Source organism: Podarcis gaigeae (genome assembly GCF_964106915.1).
Source record: "Podarcis gaigeae genome assembly, chromosome: 5".
Classification (NCBI taxonomy): Eukaryota; Metazoa; Chordata; class Lepidosauria; order Squamata; family Lacertidae; genus Podarcis; species Podarcis gaigeae.
This window is the reverse complement of record NC_139681.1, coordinates 16,478,408-16,502,331: the sequence shown is the minus strand read 5'-3', so window position 1 is coordinate 16,502,331 and position 23,924 is coordinate 16,478,408. Positions and strand designations below refer to the sequence as shown.

The 23,924-nt window shown below is 43.0% G+C and overlaps 1 protein-coding gene across 2 annotated transcripts in view; it reads right to left on the bottom strand.

Annotated features, from left to right (window-relative positions):
* Positions 1 to 23,924, bottom strand: part of VCL (vinculin) — an 81,999-nt gene that overhangs the window by 18,110 nt on the left and 39,965 nt on the right. For both annotated transcript variants that reach the window (XM_083738276.1, XM_083738277.1), the window contains exons 6-14: positions 23,163 to 23,323; positions 14,678 to 14,768; positions 12,149 to 12,296; positions 9,359 to 9,512; positions 7,963 to 8,138; positions 6,446 to 6,636; positions 4,976 to 5,175; positions 3,432 to 3,560; positions 2,006 to 2,155 (exon numbers count right to left, since the gene is read on the bottom strand). In XM_083738276.1, the coding sequence (XP_083594402.1) occupies positions 2,006 to 2,155; positions 3,432 to 3,560; positions 4,976 to 5,175; positions 6,446 to 6,636; positions 7,963 to 8,138; positions 9,359 to 9,512; positions 12,149 to 12,296; positions 14,678 to 14,768; positions 23,163 to 23,323 (1,400 nt within the window). The remainder of the gene's footprint in view (positions 1 to 2,005; positions 2,156 to 3,431; positions 3,561 to 4,975; positions 5,176 to 6,445; positions 6,637 to 7,962; positions 8,139 to 9,358; positions 9,513 to 12,148; positions 12,297 to 14,677; positions 14,769 to 23,162; positions 23,324 to 23,924) is intronic.

Below are 23,924 nucleotides of genomic sequence, written 5' to 3'. Positions count from 1 at the left end.
GAAAACAACAAAATAAAGCCAAGAAATTACGGAAGTCTCTAGTGCAAATAGTGATTGTTAAAATACTTTCATCACATGAACGTAAGTAGACTATTACACAATAGCTTGTAAAAATTACTTTTTCTATACAGGAAATCCTTCAGATTTATTCCTACTCGAAGTACATGCTCCTAAAGTAGGAAACAGATGCACAAAGGATCTGCTTATCCAGAGACCCAAGTGTGAAGACTGACCAGAGAGAGAACATATTCCATGACAGTGGAACATATTCCACTGGTCAGTAAAAGATTCGCCATACACTATAAAATCTGTCAGGTCCTTCTTTCCTTAGGAGAATACGGTGGAAGATTATGGTGCTCTCTAGTTTTCAACTGAGCCTCAGAGGAATTTTAAGCTGCTACTGAAAAACGCAAAAGGGGCAGGCATGATCCCAATGATGCTATGAACCACTCTCGTGAAGGAAGTTAACGCCAGACACCCCTCTGTTATGCCCGGATCCAGCTCCCACTGAAACTCCCTCCTCTTGCAGCTTTTTAGATTGTAGCTTAACTTCTAAAAGGTCTTTTTGGCTGGGACGAAGCTATAAAATAAGTGCAATGTTCACCTGAAAGTGTTCATTAATTTCAATGGGACTTAGAAAGTAAGTCCTTAAGACTGTAGTCAAAGCGAGCCTCTGCTTCTGTAGGTTAAGCCAACCTATGCATACATTGTTATGAGATTTTATAGATTTTGATTTTTTTTTACAGTCTCCTAAAAATAGCCTACAATTTAAGGAAGTTACCCTCTCTCAACCCCTTGATTTGTGTGCTGTCTCTCACACAGAGAATCATCTCATCCTAATATTTAAATGCTCATGTTTATAGCCAAGAAATGGAAAACACAAGAATTACCAACTGTGGAAGAATGGCAGATGAAAATGATGGACTATATGGAGTTGGCTGACCTTACTGGAAGAATCCGCGACCAGAAAGAACAGGAATACCAAGAAGAGTGGAAGAAATTTAAGGACTATTTGAATAAATATTGTAATATTGAAAATTAGAAATTACTTGAAAGTACCAAATAGGCCTAGGATTAAATTAGGAGTTAGTTAAATAAATGAGATCTAGAACTTTAAGAAAAGTTAAGAAATTTGATTTTAATTGGAATATTGTGTTTTAATAATGATATTAGAAAACTGCTAAACTCAAATACAAGGAAATTCAGATGGGAGGGCCCAGAGGAAGTCAAAAACATGTTTATGAGGTTAGAAGTTTAAATAACCAATTAATTTGTGTTGTTTAGGTGTTTGTTGTTATGTTTTTTATTTTCTTTTTTGCTTATATTTGTGGTTTTGTTTCTTTTTTCTTTGTTGTAGTATGTGTTATAATTGTAAGAAACTTTTGGACAGATTTGTGGACTTTTAAAGCAGCAGCAACAAGAGGATTGGATCCCTTTCGGAACTTGAAATATGGGTACCCCCAACAAAAATTTAAAATTAGGCTCTGTAATTCAGAATTTATGTGATTTGATTGGTCTGTTAATAAAAAATATTTTTAAAAATATATATAATTGTAAGAAACTTAATAAAAAAAATATTATTTTTTTAAATGCTCATGTTTTATTCTTCGACTCCTTCTCTCATTCAATTTATTTCACTTCAGTTTCAGATACTGGCATCTCGAACCCCACTACATGCTTATTGGAGATGAACTCTCTGAACAGAAACTGAACAACTGAATTTTTCGTCCAGGTGAAGTTTTTGGTGGCTGCAAACTGAGCAGCAAACTGGGGAACGTTCAACCCAAAGTGTGCAGATCTTTGGGCGTTCTGCAGTAGATCGGTGAGGATTTCTGACTTCCAATTGTTTAACAATAACAGCAGCAAAATGACCCCCATTCCGTGGCATAAATTATACCAAGAAAATGAAGAAAGACTGGGGTAACTGAGAGGGGTTGTTGTCATTGTCAAACGAATGTGAGCTCCGATCAAAACCGGAGTTTCTGACAGTGAGAGGGAAAGATACCTGAGGGGTGAGCTCCCTTGCGGACTTCACAGATGCTTGTATGCCTTCGACAGTACTTTTGTTGGCTGTTCCAACTGCAGCTGCCTTTTCCGCAGTAGCTCCAAGCCTGGCAGCATGGTTTTCAAAATTGGCTGCCCTGTCATCAAACACCTGAAAGTTGAAATACATCAACAACCACAGATTAAAACATGCAGCCAGTTCAGAGTTTTATACCAAGCCAGGGCCCCCCAAGCAACTCACAGTAACCCATTCAATTACAGACTAGCTGCTTCAATTAAGGTTAGTTTAATCAATGATGAATTTATAATTCTTTGGCGATTTATTAGAAAACTAAAACTGTTCAGCAGAGATACCTAATCTTTCAGGGCTCTTTTTCTTTTTTTTTTGCTGCAACCGACTAGCTGTCCCTCTGAAAGATGAACAGAGTAACGCACACATTTCTTATGGACAGAACTCTTTTTGGCAATTCTAAGCCCTGGGGTTTCTCCTGCCCACCTAGCAGTTAAAAAGCACATCTAAGTGCAAGTAGATAAATAGGTACCACTCCCACGGGAAGGTAAATGGTGTTTCCATGAGCTGTTCTGGTCCGCCAGAAGCAGCTTAGTCATGCTGGCCACATGACCCGGAAGCTGTACGCCAGCTCCCTCAGCCAGTAAAGCGAGATGAGCGCTGCAACCCTAGAGTCGGTCACGACTGGACCTAATGGTCAGGGGTCTCTTTACCTTTACACACACTTTTACACACACAAGGCTACAATGATAATGGGCGTGAATGCGCCATGATAGATATGAGTACCAAAGACAGAGCTTTCCTCTTAAAAGCGAAATTCTTTTCAAGGAAGATGGTTCAAACAGTCAGCTGTCACCAACTTGGCACCCCCAGACTCTGAGCTTCCATTAAAAAAATAAAAGTAAGCTCTTCTAGAAAGAAAGACGTGACAAAATGTAAAGGTACCCTTCCAAGTGATTTCTGTGGAATGTGAGCGGCATGTCTGCCTTGTATATTTTTTCTGGTACTGAGGAATACTCCCTGTTGTCATTAGACAGCAATAACATCTGTGTGTGATCTCCAGTGTAAGGACCAGAAGGACACAACTGACTTCCTGTGATAAGCATAAGGTTGTTGGGGTGGCTGTCTCTCTCATTTTGTGTTAAGTCACACAACCCAAGGCAGCCATTTTGTGACTGGCACCCGCAGAACACTCTCTAGACTCAGAATGTAACCCTACTCCAAAACATTTGGCTACACCTGGATTAAGTTATAGTAATGTTTCAAACTGTGGACACCAATTGCATTCCTTTTCCTCAAGGGTGGGGGGGGGGATCATTCAAGTATAAAAAGTCTAACATCTGACTTACTTTGGCCTATGCAGAATTATATTGCTCACTGTAACTTAAAGACTGGTGCATGCTAGGAACAGACTCACCTCGTCCCTGTTGGGGGCATCTGGAGGAGCAGTGGCCGCTACTGCCAACAGTTTAATTGGTGTTGTCGTGTCGCTGAACACATCAGATACTTCCTGGGTCATGGCTTCTTGCATCCTTGATTTCAGATCCTTAATAGGAATGCAAAGGCTCCGCGTCAAAACACAGAAATGGGTTTGCCATGATGAAGTGTGGTGCAAAAGTAAAACAGTGGATCTGAATATGGACAGCCTAGGTTCAAACAAGGCTCAGCCATAAAGCTGAAGATGACTGTGAGAAGGACCGTGACAGTAGGGCCCCTGACGCCCCACTCCCAATTCACCATCTAGCTAGATTTTTAGTCTATACCCCTAACCCAGAACACTAAAAAAAAAAGCTAGGAAAGAAGGGAGGTTGCTATTAAGAATGTGAAGTGGCTGACATGGAGCAAGACCAACATGGCTCCACACTAGTGCTTTGGTCTAAACCACTGAGCCTCTTGGGCAGGTTTCCTCAAACTTGGCCCTCCAGATGTTTTTTGTTATGTACTGAAGTTCTCATCCTGGGCCAGCAGGGGGATACTGTAGATAGTTTTCACTCAGGTCCACATATGCAAATAAGGGATTGAAAGTGACGTTCAGTGATCGGATAGTTACAGAAAATGGTTACTGTAGTGGAGCTCTATATAAGCAGGCTGGCTGAACCCTTCAGTTCAGTTCTGTTCTGGCCTGTGAATAAACAAGAGCTGTTTGAAGAATCACTGTGTCATATGTTCACCCACAACTTAACATTTTTGGCCTACAACTCCCATGATCCCTAGCTAACAGGACCAGTGGTCAGGGATGATGGGAACTGCAGTCTCAAAACATCTGGAGGGCCAAGTTTGAGGAAGCCTGCTCTTGGGCTTGCTGATCAGAAAGTCGGTAGTTCGAATCCCACGATGGAGTGAGCTCCCGTTGCTCTGTTCCAGCTCCTGCCAACCTAGCAGTTCGAAAGAACACCAGTGCAAGTGAATAGGCAAAGCTGTGGCAGGAAGGTAAACGGCATTTCTGTGCACTCTGGTTTCCATCACGGTGTCCTGTTGCACCAGAAGCGGTTTAGTCATGCTGGCCACATGACCTGAAAAGCTGTCTGTGGGCAAACGCCGGCTCCCTTGGCCTTAAATCGAGATGTGTGCCATAACCCCATAGTCGCCTTTGAATGGACTTAACTGTCCAGGGATCCTTTAGCTTTTATTGAGCAAGAACTGGGCCCAATCCACAAGAGTTCTGTGAGGAGCTCTATGCCCCAAACTGCCAAACGTCACTTCCGTCAGGAAATGGCCAGCAATGGGTGGTAGGGGTAATTGGAATTGGAATTAATTGGAATTAAGTTAAATTAATGGAGGATGCACAGCAGCAAAAGAATGTAGATTGTGTCCAAAGCATTTATGTCTATAATCTATGTTGCAAAGACCAGTAGCTTGAACAGGAAGATTCTCTGGCTTTGTTAGTTAACGCATACAGACTGGCAACACACTGTCCGACATGAGCTCTTCCTTCTCTTTTCAAATACTGTTTTTATTTACCTTCAATGAGTCCTGCAGCTGGGCAGCAATTGCCTTGGCTTGAGGAGATTCCCCTTCACCTCGTGCTGCCAGGTCAGCTAACTGGGCAGCCAGCTGTTCCACACGGTCACATTTGGCGAGCAGGTCCTGGCGATAAGGTCCCAGCATGACATTGGCAAGACGGCGACCTTCGGCTACAAGACCCCGGATGGCAGCCTGACCTGCATTGAAAGTGAGTCATCTTGCTTAATTTATGGAGCAAGAGAAATTAGAACAGTAGTTCCACCACTGTCAGAGACTAGGCTGAGGAGTACTGCTTTGATGAGAAATGGTGAGAGCCTCCCGCTGCTCCTGACCAGGCTCCTGAAGCTGCCCAGGAGCAGTGAAGCAGTATAGATTTGGAACAGTGGTTTGCAGAGGGGCACAGTTCTAAAGACAAAAGTTGGGTTGAACAGCAAAGTGAAGAAGAACTGAAAGAGAGAGAGCGCTAACAGACTCTCTCTCGCTGGAGAGTGTCCAGCCTATCAGTCCAAGGTCACGTAGAGCAGATAAGGTGGCTACACAAAAAGCACAGTGGTTGTGAGATCAAGGTTGCAAGGCACAGAAGTGACTAGGAGGGAAGTGGGTGGAAACCTTAAATGGGAACACCATCATTCCGAGAATGGCTGCTTTGTTCTTTTGCTGTGATCATTAAAATCTCTTTAAATGGTAAACAACTCTTTTTGCTTTGTCCTGCTTATCTATGACCCCGAAGCCTGACAACCACTCACGAAAGTAAAGCAGAGTTGCTATTGTTAAGCTTTAGTGCCAGCATAATCACTACCTTCCCCTAGGTACTCTGAAACGCTACCATGCTGCAACACGTCCTCCCTAATAACTAGGCAGCCCTATTTTCTCTGTAGTTTTCCGGGCTTATACGAGTCGGCTTTGGGATGTCCCACCTGAAGTCATCACAGAGAAAAGACCACTTGTGAAGGGGATTTCTGTGCAGGTTAAAAAAAAAGATGGCCTCATGGTGCTATATAGATTTTTATTTTGGGCTGCCTGTTGTTTTCAATTACTCATTCTCCAGTTTGCCTGACATTCCCCATCATTTATTTGTTATCTTATGTTTAGCAGAGGTTGTTCTTTGTTATTTTGTTGGCTTCTGCTATCCTCTCTCCTGGATTTTCCTTCTTTGAGATTCCTGCATTGCAGATTAGATGACCCTATATTATAATATTTCCGCAGCCACTGTGGGCGGCTCCCAACAGATTATTAATAATAAAGAGATAAAACATCAAATATTAAAGCTTCCCTTGTGGTCCCTCTTCCAACTTGATAATGCTCTGGTTCTTTGGCTTCCCATAATAGAGAGCTGCCGGTTCCAAAGGAGAGGGAGGGATTGTTGGAAATGATCGTTGGAGCAGCGATTTTGCATTGAGCCACTAGGTGGACCTCAACTCCCACCTGAGTTCATGTTCACACGCACAGAAAAATTAAAACACTCACCTACTCCACGGTCATCAACTGTAGGGTTGTCTATCCATCTCTGAGCTTGCTCAATCTTCCCTTCTAAGTGGACAGCAGCCTTGGCAGGTCTGCTGTTTGCAACAGCCCTGTTGGTTTTAGACTGCAAATTCTGCAGTGATGTCGCTATTTGCTTTGCTAATGCACGGGCTTCGGGAGAATCCCCCTTTCCACTGCAGAGAAGAAGAAAAATCTGTTAAGGAAACTTCATTAAAATCAGTTCAAAAAAAATAAGGTTGGTTTCTGTTAATAAGACGTTTATGTATCGTAGCTGTGAATATGCTATTTACTACGCTTAACTGCATTCAACAAAGCACCGTGGTCTGCATTTTCACAAAGGATGAGTCAAGGCAATCTTTAAAAAAGGAAAGCAAGTAGCTTAATGAATGAAAGCAATTCCGGCAAGGAAAGTTCAACTAACAACACCAAGTGAAATTCTTCATTGAAGACCCTTTCCGACACATTTAAAAATACTGGGGCCCTAGCAACACTACAAATGCATGTCACTTAAAGGTAAAGGGACCCCTGACCATTAGGTCCAGTCGTGGATGACTCTGGGGTTGCGGTGCTCATCTCGCTTTATTGGCCGAGGGAGCCGGCGTACTGCTTCCGGGTCATGTGGCCAGCATGACTAAGCCGCTTCTAGCGAACCAGAGCAGCACACGGAAACGCCATTTACCTTCGCACCGGAGTGGTACCTATTTATCTACTTGCACTTTGACGTGCTTTCAAACTGCTAGGTTGACAGGAGCAGGAACTGAACAACGGGAGCTCACCCCGTTGCGGGGATTCAAACCGCCGACCTTCTGATCAGCAAGTCCTAGGCTCCGTGGTTTAACCCACAGCGCTACCCGCCAAGGCTTCTTCCAAATAATCCTGGGGTATGGTAGTTGGGCAAAGTGCAGAGAATTCTGTTGAGAGATCCATTGCACACACATCCTAAACCGAGCTGGACACTACGATCATCATTTGAGGGCGCTTTTCATGCACCTCCTATGCTAGAAATCTGGAGGGCAGCAACACAGGAACAAGCCTTTTCTGTGGTGGCCCCCCACTTGTGGAATGCTCTCCCCAGGGAGACTTGCCTGGCACCTTTGCTACATCTCTTTAGGCAAAAACATTCCTCTTCCCCCAGGCCTTTGACTAAGTGAACGATTTCTGGCAGGTGTTGTTTTTGTTATGGTATGTATTCTTTCTGTTTTATTGCAAATTGCCCTGTGATCTTCGGATGAAGGGCGGTATAGAAATGTAATAAATCATAGCTACAAAAACAATGATTCCCATAGTTGTGTGGGAAGAGGAAATGGCCACTGAACTAGTTCCAGTCTCTGGTGTGGACATGCCAAGAGAACGCTTTCCTCCGCCAACAGAAGCTAATGGGACAGCCATACAGCCATACTGCTAGCCAGTCATAAACGCACAAAGCAAACTACAGAGTACATAAGACTTAATGCCAATGGAACTTACATGGAAGCAGTCATGCCCATGTCAATACTTACTGTTTTCGGAGGTCCGACAACTTAGCAGTCAGCGCCGAGATTTCTCCGAGGGACCGCAAAATGTCGTCTCGCTCTTTGGGGTCCTCGCAGAGCTCTGCAATTTTCCTGGCTTCAGCCATAATGCCTCGAATGTGTTCCTCTCCTTCGCTTCCCCCATGAGGATCCGCCAGCCAGCTCTTGATGTAAAAAGAACATGTTGACGCACAAAGATCCGCTTACAGTATCCGAACCTTCTGTGGTGCAATAGTCTGAAATGCTATCCTACACCTCAAATTTACTTAGGTTGAAATAAAGATATTGATGTTCTTTTTCTTTAAAAAAAAGTAAGTAAGATTTTGTTTGAGTTTTTAAAAAATATGGGAGGACAAGTTTAACAAAGCTGAAAGACGGCCTCAGCCCAGTATACCTGAAGGAGCGTCTCCACCCCCATTGTTCAGCCCGGACACTGAGGTCCAGCTCCGAGGGCCTTCTGGCAATTCCCTCACTGCGAGAAGTGAGGTTACAGGGAAACAGGCAGAGGGCCTTCTTGGTACTGGCACCCTCCCATCAGATGTCAAGGAAATAAGCAACTATCTGATTTTTAGAAGATATCTGAAGGTAACCCTGTTTAGGGAAGTTTTTAATGTTTGATCATGTTTTTACTATTCTGTTGGGAGCAGCCCAGAGTGGCTGAGGAAACCCAGCCAGATGGGCAAGGCATAAATAATGAAATTATTATTATTATTATTATTATTATTATTATTATTATTATTTCTGAAACAGAAGTGTCACACTTGAAAGTCACACCTTTGCAGGAAGAGACCTTAAAAATGTCATGCTAGAACACTCCCCTTTTCTCTCTTCCACCTTGACATGTGAACGTCAGAATAGGAGTCTCGCTCCGCCCAAGCCTTTCAAAGTACTGCAAGAGGAAGCCCTTATCTGAGAGCCATTGGTGGACAGTCTTTAAAGCAGGTATGAGGAACACATTGCACTGCCGAAGATGTTGGACTACAAAGCCCCATCGGCTCCTCACCACTGGCCATGGGGCTAGCTGGGTCTGATGGGAGCTGATTCCCTGTCCTCCCTTTAAAGTCAAATAACTGCAACGGCTGAAACAAAATAGGATGCCCTGGCTAGAAGAAATCCAAATTATATTATTGATATTGATTCACTTCCTATGAAGCATCACAAAACAATACAAGATGCATATAAATCTGCTGCCAGTGCAGAATGCATAGAAAACAACTGCGTATTTAAAAATGATTAAGGCAAAGCAATTTGAAACCAATTCCAGAGACTGATTGGTGTGAAACAACTGAAGGAGGACCCGATGTAAGAACTAACTTGTGTGCTAGTTTACCAGGACTCATTGCGGTTCAGCGGAACTGGGAGGGATCATTTGCACTGCGATTACCTGAGCGGCATCAATTTTCTTTGCAATTGCCTGCTTAGAGTTGGTCATAGCCTCCAGCTTGCGAGCTGCATTTTCCACTTTTGCTGTGAGTAAATCCAAACCCTGGGACACTTGCTGAGCCTTCTGCAAGGCGAGCGGTGTAGCACCTTGTCCTCTGTTCAAGGGGAAAGAAAGGCATGTAAAACCCAACACACTCTTGCAGTTATAGACTACTGACTTAACTAATCCCATATAATAGCTCAGTAAAGTTAAAGGACCCCTGACAGTTAAGTCCAGTCGCAGACACTGGAGTTGCGGCACTCATCTCACTTTACAGGCCAAGGGAGCCAGTGTTTGTCCGCAGACAGTTTTTCCGGGTCATGTGGCCAGCATGACTGAGCCGCTTCTGGCAAAACCACAGCAGCGCATGGAAACGCTCTTCACCTTCCTGCCAGAGCGGTACCTATTTATCTACTTGCATTTTTCGCATGCTTTTGAACTGCTAGGTTGGCAGGAGCTGGGACAGAGCAACGGGAGCTCACCTTGTCACGGGGATTCGAACCACTGACCTTCTGATTGGCAAGCCCAAGAGGCTCAGTGGTTTAGACCACAGCGCCACCCGCATCCAAATAGCTCAGTAGTTGCTGCTGATTTATAGAAGTATTTCTATATAATATTGTAGGATACAAGCAACCACTGCAAAGATGGGGGGAAGTTGTCTCTACCCCCAAAAGCTGGGACTCAATGCCCGTGGCAGGGAATTGGTGTTACTCCTGCCCGAACCACCTACAATCCATTCATTTCAGACTGCACTTTGTTCTCTTTTCCTTGCTGCAATGAAATTTGCAGAGGACAACATACTTGGTGTGCTGTCACAATGCTGATTAATAAACCACTCGGTGAAAGCTGTCCATTTGCTGCCAATAAAGCTAAAATTCAAAGGAAGCATTTCATGCATGCTGAACTGTTAAAATTACTTTGGCTTAATTGGAAAGCAAGTTTTGAAGACACCGGGGATCCATTCTCCAATCCAGATGTGAAAGCATAAGCGTATTTTTTTTTCTAGGCAGTACAATCAGGCCTCCACAAACCCACTCATCAGTTCATCAACGACAAGTCCCCTGAAAGGTTCTCAGCATGACATTAAATGAGCATAATGCTCATGCCGCTTCTGCCAGCTCCAAGTCGCATAATAATTTAAAATCCCCAGGCTCTTTCCTGAGTTCTCTGGCAGACACAGTACACCAGGTGGAGGAGAGGGTTCAGTGGCAACCAGAAACGACAGAAGGCTAGCAAGTCATGTGAAAATTCATGTATCCCCGAGTGTAGTTAAGATCAGAACTAGAATGCAAATGTGAAATCAAAACAGAAAGGCCCTTAAATGAGGAACGAAATAAGCATTAAGGGCCACAATTTAAAAGGGGGTACCTACACGATTCAGTCACTTCTCCCCAACACAAAGCAGTCTTTATTTTTAAATGGAAGAATGTGCACATAAGCACTTCCCTTTAAAATTGGGAAAGGTCTACGCTCCTTTAAATAAACGGGAGACGATGCACACCCAAGTCAACATTAGCAAACATGAGATCTTCCAAATAACCAGAAGGGATGTTGACGTGATAATGCATCAGATCACATTATTTAAAAGAAGAACAAAACAACAACTGCTCAGTATTTTAATACACAGAAGGTTGTAATCAACAGAGCAATGTAGCCCCACTGAAGTCAAATAGGTTTCAGTTTGATTTCTACAACTGAATATGCCTTAGGTGGATTCAACCCACAATCACTTGTGCATTTGGGTTTCCTGAACGAGTGGAGGAAGAAATAGCACAAAAGGAACAGAAAGCTTTGGCAAGACATGAAGATGATGTACAGATGGTACACAACACCAGTGCAGTTAGGGAAAATGTACAAAACTAGTTCAAATATATGTTGGAAGTGTAAGGAAAAGGAGGGAACATTTTACCATATGTGGTGGGATTGTAAGGTAATTAAATTTTTTTGGGAAATGATATACAATGAATTGAAGAAAATGTTCCATTTAACATTTGTTAAAAAACCCGATTGTAGGGAAAGACCTGCCAAAAAAGTTGAAAAACATCTTCATGTATGCAACAACAGCCATGAGAGCTCTGGTAGCACAAGGATGGAAGACTGAAGAAACCCCAACTAAAGAATCATGGCAAGAAAAATTGATGGACTATGCAGAACTGGCAAAACTGACATATAAGCTACAGGACAAGGATAACTGTGACTTTAAGAATGAATGGGAACCTTTTACAAAGTATCTGAAGATGCAACAAAGTGAACTGGACTCCCTGGCAGGTTTTGAATAAACATTCACATTTTTTTTTACTGATAATAGGATCTATACAACTTTGTAACAGGCAGAAAACAGCATTATTAGAGAAACCAAAGACTGGAACTGAGGGAAGTCGGGGGTGGGGTGGGGGGTGGGTTCTGTGTGGGAGGGGGGAGGGAGGAAAAATGGAGGGGGGAATAAGGATGATATGTTTTTGGATAATATGTCTTGTTATAATTTTGAATAAAAAAAGTAATATAAAAAAGCTTTGGCAAGACAAAACTGTGCATGAACTGAATTACAGGGATCCTCCATGAAAATTATGGAGGCAGGTGGGGTAGAATGCAGGGCAGAGACAACGCACAGAAACATGATGTCCACCACTATTAGCACATTGACAAAATAAAGACATTTAATTTATCATTTGTGTTGCTTTCTTAGAACGGCAGGATTGCCATTTCATAGTCCCAGGGTTAAACGTATTTAGTTAGCGAGAAGATGTTTACCTAGCTCGAAGATCAGCCACTTGGTCAGTCAACTGGCCAAGCATTTTACAGGTTCCTAGAATCTCCCTGCGTTCTTTGCCTGCACAGAGCTCTCCAACTTTCCCTGCTTCATCCAGGATCTGCCTTATGGCTTGCTCGCCAGAGTCTCCTAGGAAGCAAGAATGTAGGAATGCAGACAATGAAGACTCATGCATTATTTACACGGGATAAAATTACTGAATGTGTTGTACAAGAAATAGAATCCATTGTAATATAACAGCGTACTTGCAGCAGGGTAATGTTGTTCTAGAACCAGGCATATCATTTCATCGGATTAGGTATAATGCATGCCACTAGAACCCAATTAATTTCAATGCTAAGACTAAAGTGGGCGTTGTTTTTCTCCTGCATAATTTTAGAGAAAGAATGATACACACACTTCTCAAAAATTTCCATATGTTTCTGTTCTTCGGCATGTACAGCAATCTTTACAACTGTGATAGCCATCTCCTGGAGGTCCTCCAGATGTTGTTGAACTACAGGTCCCAGCACCACTGACTGTCAGCCACAAGTGTGGCACTACCATTGGGTAGAACTGGGCAACTGGTGGGGAGATAGCAGCAGTGTGGCATTGGAGAACACAGCTGTGTATGCCATGTAGCCTGTCCTGCACAGCCTAGGTTTTCGTGCTGCCTCCCAGTGTTGTGAAATACCGTATTTATTACTCTATAAGACTCACTTTTTCCCTCCTAAAAAGTAAGGGGAAATGTGTGTGCGTCTTATGGAGCTAATGCAGGCTGTGCAGCTATCCCAGAAGCCAGAACAGCAAGAGGGATCACTGCTTTCACTGTGCAACTTTCACTTTCAACTCTTGCTGTTCTGGCTTCTGAGATTCAGAATATTTTTTTTTCTTGTTTTCCTCCTCCAAAAACTAGGTGCGTCTTGTGGTCTGGTGCGTCTTATAGAGCGAAAAATATGGTATGCTGTTCCATTGCCTGTCTTGAAGTACAAGTCTACCAGTCTGATGAGCTTTGGTACATGCCATGGGACTGGGGCACCATGCCATCCTTTGCTTTGGGTAGCAAAATGTATTGAGCCAACAGCACCCTGAAGGCCACAGGTAAGCTACCTTTGCTTTAGAGCAGGGTCTCCAGCTGTTTTTGGACTACAACTCCCATCATCCCTGACTTGGCTATCTAGGGGTGATGGGAGTTGTAGTCCAAAAACAGCTGGAGGCCCAAGCTGGGGAAACACTGGTTCAGAGCATGTGAAATGTACCCGGGCCATAAAGTATACATGGTATAAGCAAACTTCCAGTTTAGTTTGATCTCCTGTCCAAAGCAACATCTTTACTTTATATGTGGAAAGGAAAATAAACAAGATTCTTCACAATCCAAATCCAGCAACGTTTCATGAAGTTAACTCATGACGGCATGACATATACACTGCATTTTTATAGGCTTTTCTTACGGGTTCCAGTGAATAAAATACAGATGCAAAATCTGATCAATGCTCTCAAGAGCCAACATAACCAAGTCAAGATGCAGAGGCAGCATTAAATTTTATCAGTTACAGTGTTCCACTCTTGTATGCTTATTTAAATGTAGGACACATTTCGGAACAGCAGAGCTCTGCTAGTACGGTAATAAATATGCGACATCTTTCCAAGAAGAGCAGCTGTACCAGAATACTAATTTGGGAAGGGTTCCGAACTAAATAATTTGGATGGTAAGATAAGCAAAGCTTTCCAAACCACTTAGCAGAGAATCAATTTGTTTTGCATTAATATTTGAAAGAACAGTGTCTTAAGAGCTTCCATTTGGAGTACCACAGTAATGCTGTAACTGAGTTATCACATCACAGACTAGCTTACAGCTTGTTGTTCAGAATCCCAAGAATCTCAGCTTTCATTTTAATGATAATAACTGTTAAGTTGTGGGTGAACATATCAGAGGACACGGCGATTCTTCAAACAGCTCTTGTTTATTCACAGGCTAGAACAGAACTGAACTGAAGGGTTCAGCCAGCCTGCTTATATAGAGCTCCACTACAATGCAACTGTAACACTTTCTGTAACTATCCAATCACTGAACGTCACTTTCAATCCCTTATTTGCATATGTGGACCTGAGTGAAAACTATCTACAGTATACCCCCTGCTGACCCAGGGTGAGAACTTCAGTACATAACACAGTGCTAAGAGTGCTAGATGTTTTAAAGGGTGACATACACGACTTCAAATTCAGGCTCGAGAGTGTGTAGGTCATGCTAGTTACTCAAAGGCTGGGGAGAGGACAGAGCTAAGGAGTATTTCCAGGGATGGCTCGTCCGTGTCCTGGATAGCTCTTTGCCCTTCCCAACTATTTACAAGAGCAAAGTATGTTATGGAAAAATAAAAATAAGCTTGGTGTATACTGGATGGGGGGGAAGGGCTTGATTTATACAGGCTACATATTCTGGGTACAGAATTGTCCTTAGTACAGAATTTTTGGCCTTCCCATTCTAAGCGTGAGTCCAATTTTGATCAAAAGCAGCGAGGACTTAATGTTACCTGCTGGAGCGTTGGGGTCTCTAAGCCAGCCCTTGGCTTGGTTCATCTTGGAATCTATTAAGGCCAATGCTCTCTTCATAGCTTCTGTATCCTTTTAGAAAGAGGAGAGGAAAGGCAGATTATCTTAATCATGTCCCACAAAATGCAGGTATGGGTGCAACGGCAGAAACACAAAGTGAAGCACAACTCGCGGAAGAACCAACGGCTTAATGTTAAGTATCAGACACATTCCTATCACTCAAAATGCAGAAAGTCTCAGCATGCGTTGTTTTAGGGTTTTATTTCCCAAGCGAACAGCAACTCCAGAATGAGGCATGGGCTTTTCAGAACTACCCTAAATGTTAAATATTTAATCTTAAAAAAAGAATAATGAAACCACCACACAATTCTCTGCATGCATTCTCCATTTTTCAAGACGCGCTAGAAGAGTGGAATAGCTCCAGTTTGCTGTAATCTAACACAGGTGTCATGGATGCAACCCAGGTTCGGAGGAGGAAAGCACAGGTGTCAAGGCCATGGTACCAGGTGTGTTTTTTTAAAAAAGGATTTATTAATTCATCTCAGTCGTACACATTCACATTCACATTCACATATGCTCTGCAGAGATAATAGTTATATGGCTGCTCAGTCTAACCAGATGGCCAGCCAAGTAGCACAGATGGGTGGGTGGAGATGGGGAAGTGGTGGAAGATTCTTACTGCTCCCACGGGTGCTGTGGAAGTTTTTGCCCCCAAATACTTCTGTCCCCAGAGTTCTCATATTCCACTCCCTCTGTCTCTTGAAATATGACAAGTAGACCGACATCACAATTACAGATGTGACCACAAGTCATCATCTTTCAGAGTTATCAGGGTACCTCTAGGTAAATGGGCACCTCTGACCTGGAATATGACATATCGTCCAAGGAGATATTTTTTGAAGCCTGATATTTTGCTTAAAGTCCTATTTCCCCCCCCCCCTATTTTCCATTTTTTTGCAATCTCATCAAGCCCACCTTTATTTCCAGCTTCCATTCATCCTTCTAATTCATGCTGTTCATACTGATTACATTTAAAATCCCCTAAAATACATGAATAAATTTACAAAAATCTTCAGAGGCTCATTTTGCAGAATCATAACTAACTGATTACTTATGAACTGCAGCGTCACATTATAAGCTTTCCAAAAAACCCCAAATCTTCTGCTTCTTACTATACAGTGGTACCTCGGGTTAAGTACTTAATTCGTTCCAGAGGTCCGTACTTAACCTGAAACTGTTCTTAACCTGAAGCACCACTTTATCTAATGGGGCCTCCTGCTGCTGCCGCGCCGCCGGAGCCCAATTTCTGTTCTTATCCTGAAGCAAAGTTCTTAACCTGAAGCACTATTTCTGGGTTAGCGGAGTGTATAACCTGAAGCGTATGTAATCTGAAGTGTATGTAACCCGAGGTACCACTGTATTATCTCTCTGTTAGTTACAGTGTCGTAGCATGGTTTGCCAACACCCCGGGCCACACAGAGGTGAAGGTGGGTGGGAGAGAAATGGACAGAGTACGCATGCACATTCAACTACCTAATGATATCACCTAGGAGATCGCAGGCACAGAAATAAGAAAAGAAGAGTCAGTCTGTTGTCTGGAGAGGTCACTTCCTGGTCTGTGCCCCCCCCCCCAAATGCCACTGGTTAGTTAGTTGCTTTATCTTGCCCAAGGCAACCCGAAGTAACAAGCAAACAATTCACAGAGAGACTCATGCCTGGGCAAGATCAGCAATATGATATATACTGCAAGCAACAATAGCAAGAAATGCAGCTTTAACATACTTTTTTCACAGGAAAAGAGCCTTCGGAAGTAGGTAGTACGATCAAAGGATGAAAGTAAAAGATTGATTGGTTTCTAATTGTTTAGAAAATGCAACTTTTCCTCTAAGGAACTGGCTGACCAGGGGTTCACTCTGTTTCCCAGGCTGGTCTTCATCTAAACCCAAGGACACGGACCCCTCTTACAATGCACCTCAGGTGCTTTCTACTACAAGAGCCAAGATGCAGGTGAAGGTGATTCTCCATCAACACCTCCGCAGCAACAGAAGCTGTATCTGGAACTTATGCTCCATAGGTGCTTGGCGGTGTGTAGCTTCTCGTTGGAAGGTATTAGAGATGCTTCAGGAATTCTTAGCTGATATCAGAGGGGAAGCGGCCTAATCTGAAAGGTTTGCCTAAGTTTGTGTTGGTTGATTCTGAGGAGGAAGGAGTTACAAGGACCCTTTCCCTGTGCCATGGTGGAGAAGCAAGTTTTCAGGTATAGGCAACATTACTGGCCTTTCAAGCTCTCACTTGATGCAAAATAATATGGCCCCTTTATACAGATGACTTGCCAGCCAGGCTCTAATATCTATGAAGTGATATAGTCTGGAGAGCCTGAGCCATATCTGCATTTCATTACCAAAAAAGGCAACGCTCAAAGGAACACACCAAGCCCAACTTTCTGACACAAGTGCTAAGTTAGTCACCACGTAAAGGGTCTCCAACGTCTCTTGGTACCAGAATCTTTGGAGAGCAAACAGCCAATTAGAGCGGGACACCTTCTAGGAATCTAATTCACATACTGCAGACTAAAATGGGAGGGAAGGGGTAAACCCACGTAGTCCGTTCGTAGGACACTACACAGCATCTAGATGGTTACAGGTTAAAATCAAAAGGGCAACAAGGATTAATCTGAAGAAGGTATTCCATTTGCAGCTTGGGGATTTTCTCTCTGGGAACTAATCAGAATAGAATCACACAGAGAGAAAAAGCACAGTATCGTTCCCCTGCCTTCAAAATTCAAATTAACCCCCCCCCCAAGACAAAAGGAACACAAACTAATTATTTAGTATTATTTAGTATTTATTATTATTTATTATTATTATTATTATTATATAAAGGTAAAGGGACCCCTGACCGTTAGGCCCAGTTGCGGACGACTCTGGGGTTGCGGCACTCATCTCGCTTTACTGGCCAAGGGAGCCGACGTACAGCTTCCGGGTCATGTGGCCAGCATGACTAAGCCACTTCTGGCGAACCAGAGCAGCGCATGGAAACGCCGTTTACCTTCTTGCCGGAGCGGTACCTATTTATCTACTTGCACTGTTGTGCTTTCGAGCTGCTAGGTTGGCAGGAGCAGGGACTGAGCAACGGGAGCTCACCCCGTCGTGGGGATTCAAACCGCCGACCTTCTGATCGGCAAGTCCTAGGCTCTGTGGTTTAACCCACAGCGCCACCCGCGTCTCCTATTATTGAATAGGGTGTCCTTATTTTCACTGGAATTTTTTTGGAGAGTATGGGTTTATGTGACATGGGAGAATATTTCAATGTACACCCACCTGCATTCTGCAATGGTACAATCTTAGCAATACAATCGTACCTTGGTTCTCGTACGCCTTGGTACTCATACATTTTGGCTCCCGAATACCGCAAACCCTGAAGTAAGTGTTCCGGTTTGCAAATGTTTTTTGGAAGCCAAATGTCAGACGTGGCTTCCGCAGCTTCTGATTGAGTACAGTAAGTTCCAGCAGCCAATCGAAAGCCGTGCCTTGGTTTTTCAACGTTTTTGGAATTTGACTAGACTTCCGGAACGGATTATGTTTGAGAATCAAGGTACGACCATATGTGCTTTTGGCTTTGACTGCAAGTAGAAAACTTCAAGTAGAATTCCTTTCAAATGGTCAGACTTAAAATGTTCGCGTAACCATGCAAAAGAAAATCTGTTAGTTGTCTTACAGTGCAATCATATACTTGACTGTGCAGAGGCAAGTCCCACTGAGTTTACAGTCTTAGGTGTGGATGAGGGAAAAAGGAAGGCAATGAGAGGATAAACAACCACCTTCTTAGTCTGCTCTCTGACAGATCAAAAAATTACATCACTGACAGGTAATCTATAGCAGCAAAGCTTAGCAACAGGATATAATTAAATATTATAACCCTGCACAGAGAAATATTGGCTGCAATCCAATATGTGCAGAAGAAGCCCCATTGCTGCCCTATGGGGGATGTTGGTCCATGAATACAAGCCATTCAATGGCAGACAAGACAAGGGAAAACTCCATACTGAGCTCCTGGTTTGCAGCTTAATAGTTGGAAGGTGTGGGTGGATTTTTCAGGCTAGTCAACATTTTCCTTCTAAAAAGGTATAAAGCCTGGGAATAGATTCCTTTGTTCTCCACAGCAGCTCCCAGTGCAGAGTACGAAAGCTCTCATTCTGAAAGATCCATCGGTTGAGTTAGTACCTTGGCAGTTCAGCGATAAATATATATCAGAATGAATTCTAAATGCCAGCAGGTATTTGGGGGGGCGGGGGGAGCTTACTAAACAGGAAAGGGGAGCTACAGTCAGGATTATTCTTGAGCATCTTTCCATCTGAAAGCCTTTTCATTTCAGAAGATGCCCCCATTTCACAGGTGCTTCTTACACAATATCCTCTCTTTGAACCCATTCTGATATCGCTGGATGAACTGTTCCCCTCTTTTAGAAACCACATCCACTCCAAATGCCTAAATAGGTAGGTTTCCCCTAACAGGACTATTTGTAATACCCAAATATGGACAATGGGGGTGGGTTGGTAGAAAGCCATTCAGCAGAAAAATACCAGCCATTTTTAATGCAAGACAGGATTTTTCAAATGCCGTGGGAAACCCGGTCAAGCTCCTACGGCTTGGGGTGTGGCTGTATCGGATTCTGCACTGAACAGTTTTTGTTCCTGCAGCCAGCCTTCTGAAAAAAACCCTGTAAGAATACATATGATATCCAGCACACACACAGCTGCTTTCCTTGGTTCACAACAATCAGAAGTTGAATAATAAATTCTAATCTCCCTGTGATATAGTAGTAGTGGTACTTTTCGGAGAAAAATAAAACCCAGCTGTTTCCAGTTACATGGCAGTCCCACTATAGTGTTCACAAACAGCCACCTCCCTTTCACAAAACTGAAATTGTCACTAAAGCATTTCCTGATTTATTTATTTTTACTTTGCTTGGGGAAAGCAGAGTCAATGCAAACACCTACTCTGAGATATCATGATGGTTATATGTTTCAGAAGCAAGAATCCCAGAGGCAGATTTCGCATCCACCAGGAAGCCTGTCATCATTAAATCCACATTAGCACGCCTTGAGATAGTATGGGGTGGTTGTCAACACCTCATAAACAACTCCATACCTCACAGCCTAGCTGGCAATGCTTTAAGTGAATCTTAATACTTTAGGAGTGAGTACAGTGTCACAACCAGCACACAGGAAAATGCACAGCACACAGTCTGCACACGGCACGACAACAACTCATGACCATGCTCTTCTGTTTTAGTAGGAAAGGTAGAGGTTGTGGGTTGCGGAAGACGGTCTTACCTTCTAAAAGGCGAGAAAAGAATAATAGAAACGGAGGAAAGAAACAGAAAAACAAAAGGAGTCATGAAAGGTAGACGAAGTATTACTTCACAATAAAAGAGTGATGGATATAAAGTTAAACTAAGGGGCTGTGAAAGTTGTAGTTCTTTTTGGAAACAAGGGATTTGATCCCCAACACGTTGCTAAATGGTTCCTTAGGGGTTTGCCTCCACAGCTATCAACAACAAAAAAGTCAGGAGTGTCAGTCAATGTAATTTCCAAAGGAAGAAAAAGAAGGACCACAAGTCTTTTTTGATTAAAATTCAAGTGGGTTTCAGACTTAACTTGGGTTTAGGAATCATGGAAAGGCAACAGGCACAGACATGCAAGCAACCTGCTCTGCACTGTTATCTTTGAAAAGTCAAATAAGATAAGCTATTCCTCAACCACCAGTGGGGTAGAAGACAGGAGAATCCTCAGGCTCCCCACTTTGATTTCAAAATGCTTGAACAGGGGGAAGGGGCCATAGACCAGTGGTCCTGCACATGGTCACAGGTTCAATCCCTGACATCTCCACGAAAGACTGGAGAGGAAACCAGAGAGACTTTCTGTCAGCCAGAACAGACCTAATGAGCTGGAGGGACCAATGGTCTAACTCAATGTAAGGCGGTTTCCTATCAAGCAGAGGACGTTGCCATTGACATTCCTTCAGACCCCCAGTTTACACTTCCGTAAGAGGAGGACTAAACATCATTCCGTCTTTTAGGTTTCCTAACTAACTTGGCCTTCTAGCTAAAGGATCTGCAGTTGGGGGGGGGGTGGAGTCCACCCTCCACTTTCAATTTCATTGTCACCGTGTCCCATTTACAAATGTTTCAGGGTTCTCATCCTCCAGCAAAATTAGTTAAATGCATCCGATCAGTGGAATGTAGAATTCTGCATCTTCATCTGTTCTGGCTCCTTAGGTGCTTTTTAAAATGATATTGAGAAAACCGCAAGAATGGGAATTCTTAGTCTGCATTTTACAAGGCGGTATATACGCTTCTGAAAACAGTACTATCCCCTTCTCCCCACTTGCGCTGACTCTCTTAATCAATTATCTTTACCAATGGTCAGGGGCAAGCTTGGGTCCCCAGATGTTGTTGGACTACAACTCCCATCATCCTTAGCTGGCAGCACCAGTGGTCAGGCATGATGGGAGTTGTAGTACACAAATAGCCAGGGACCCAAGTTTGGGAACCACTGGCTAAGGAGATGCAGAAGATTAGTCTGCGCTCATTCAGTGGTGCAGCTGGTGTAGGACCTTGCGGCCAAAGCCCACGGCCCCTACAGGCCAACCCCCTCCCAAATAACCACTCAGAGAGTGGCAGAAGCAAGCAGGCCCTGTTGTCCACATGTGGGTCAGACGATGCTGACCATCGCAGCATCTTCTCCTCGGACTTCTATTGCATTTCATACCAGGTGGGCAGATGAGTTGGCAAGTGCATGTTTAAAGACGCTCATTTTATTACTTATTATAAATATATTCATAGCTGTCAACTTTTCCCTTTTCTTGCGAGGAATCCTATTCGGAATAAGGGAATTTCCCTTTAAAAAGGGGAAATGTTGACAGCTATGAATATATTTTCCCTTTCAACCACAAAATGGTGCTCGTTCTCCCGTTAACATGCTGCAGCAAAAGCAAACTCTGTTTATTCCTGCAGTCGTGGTGATTTAAGTGAGTTTAAAAGGTGAAGCAGCACATTCTCAGGGTATTCCTCCCTCTCTCTTTTTTATCAGGGCTCACAAGCTGATTTTTTGTTTTCGTCTTTTGCTCTAATACACGAGTGATGTAGAAGCAGGTATAAAGAAAAGAATGACAGTGAGGATGGGAAGAAGAGAAATGTGAACATTCGCATGGCTATCTAAGGTGCCCCCCTCTACCATTAAGTCCAGGAACTATAATTTCCTATTTGCACCTCCACCTACATTCCAAGGTCACTGAACCAGTTATCTTTTGGGGTCCTTCAGTACACAAGTAATTCTGGTGCTTTTTGTGTGCAATTCAAGAACTGATCTTCCTAAATGAAAAAAAGGAACTGTCTTTTCATATCATTTACTTGCATCAAGCATATCCAAGTTCATACCACATACAAAGTAAGTTCCATTGATTTCAAAGGAACTTGATCTTAATTGAGTCAAGTCACTTGGGAGTAAGCGCTACTGAAAATCAATGGGCTGCTACAAAAACTAGAGTGCCTCAATTCAGGTTATGAACAAGCCACAGGCTTACAGGACCCCCTCTTTCATTCCAGTTCAGTTCTAACTAGACTTTGCCATGGCATCCACACTGGCAAACTATGGCTAGAACTTTCCAAACAATAATTTTAAAAATATACCGTATTTTTTGCTCTATAAGACTCACTTTTTCCCTCCTAAAAAGTAAGGGGAAATGTGTGTGCGTCTTATGGAGCGAATGCAGGCTGCGCAGCTATCCCACAAGCCAGAACAGCAAGAGGGATTGCTGCTTTCACTGCGCAGCGATCCTTCTTGCTGTTCTGGCTTCTGAGATTCAGAATATTTTTTTTCTTGTTTTCCTCCTCCAAAAACTAGGTGCGTCTTATGGTCTGGTGTGTCTTATAGAACAAAAAATACGGTATATCAGAGTCTGAAGTGGAGGTTCCAGTTCTGGTTTGCAGGGCGAGTGCTAAGCATACGTCGATGTGGACATCAAAGCAAATTATGATTACATAATCCACAGGAAATGAAGAGGGAATCTGCACCCAAAGGGGCAGGGAGAGGGCACACTCAAGCCCATAGTTCAATTTCTATCCTCCAAACCATGGCTTGGAGTATCACACAATTTGAGGTATCTACTTTGTTCTCCTAATGGGATGCCAATTTTTTTAAAATAATAATAATAATAAAAATACAAATACATTTCGCTTGTATGAAGGAGGCATAGCGATGCTGTAATATTCTTAATATAGCTAACTTACTTGTTACTAACAAAGTATTTATTAAACACCATCTTAGAGAAGGTATTTTACACCAAATCAGCCAGCATCACCTTGTGACTTGTTACAAGTAAGGATTATGTTTTCTTGAAACCAGTTACGGTAACTGGGACTGGAGAATTCTAAAGCTGTTCCGAAACTGGACAAAAACCCCACCTTGCTCGCCCAAGCATCTTCATCCCAGGACGTGAGTTGCAGAACACGGATGATTTCATTTATTTCACCACTCATCTTCTCCACTGTAAAGTTGCGGTTTTTCAAGGCCTCCTCTATCCCTTGGCTTTTGGAATTTTTCGTTGTTACAAAAATCTTCATAGCTGCGAAGATTACACAGAAAAGCCTATCAGGAGGTTATTATGCAATATGCTGTACAAAACGCCTCTTTGGCTAAAACCAGGAAGAATAATTAAGTTATGATCACAGCAGATCCGGGATGGGCAGACGCCAGATAAGAGATACACAGGTCGATCTCTGGGTGATTTGCAGTGGATCATCAAAGCTTCCTGATGCCAAACTGTTTGACAAAAGCAACAACAAAGCAACTTCTTTCCGGCTAAAATCTGGCTGCTAAAATGAAGGAAGCTAAGCAGAATAGACTTTTGAGCGAAAGTACTGTGAGATGAGTTCAGTTCTGATAACAAATTCTTAAGCTCACAGCGTGCACGGGGGAACCCTGTCCTTTAGTTCTAATGATGTGGCATTTGCCCATGGTTCTGGTTGGTAGAGGCCTTGTCAATCTGACCAATATATATATATATAGATCAAACAAGCCTGGTTTGAGCCACACACAGGAAGAACAAGGATATAGTCTGAGTTCCTCACTTGCAGTTTTATAAATCATTTAATGTGTCAACATGAATAGAAGTTATTAATATTGCAGGTGTTGTAGAAGGGATTATGATGATGACCGGAATGTAA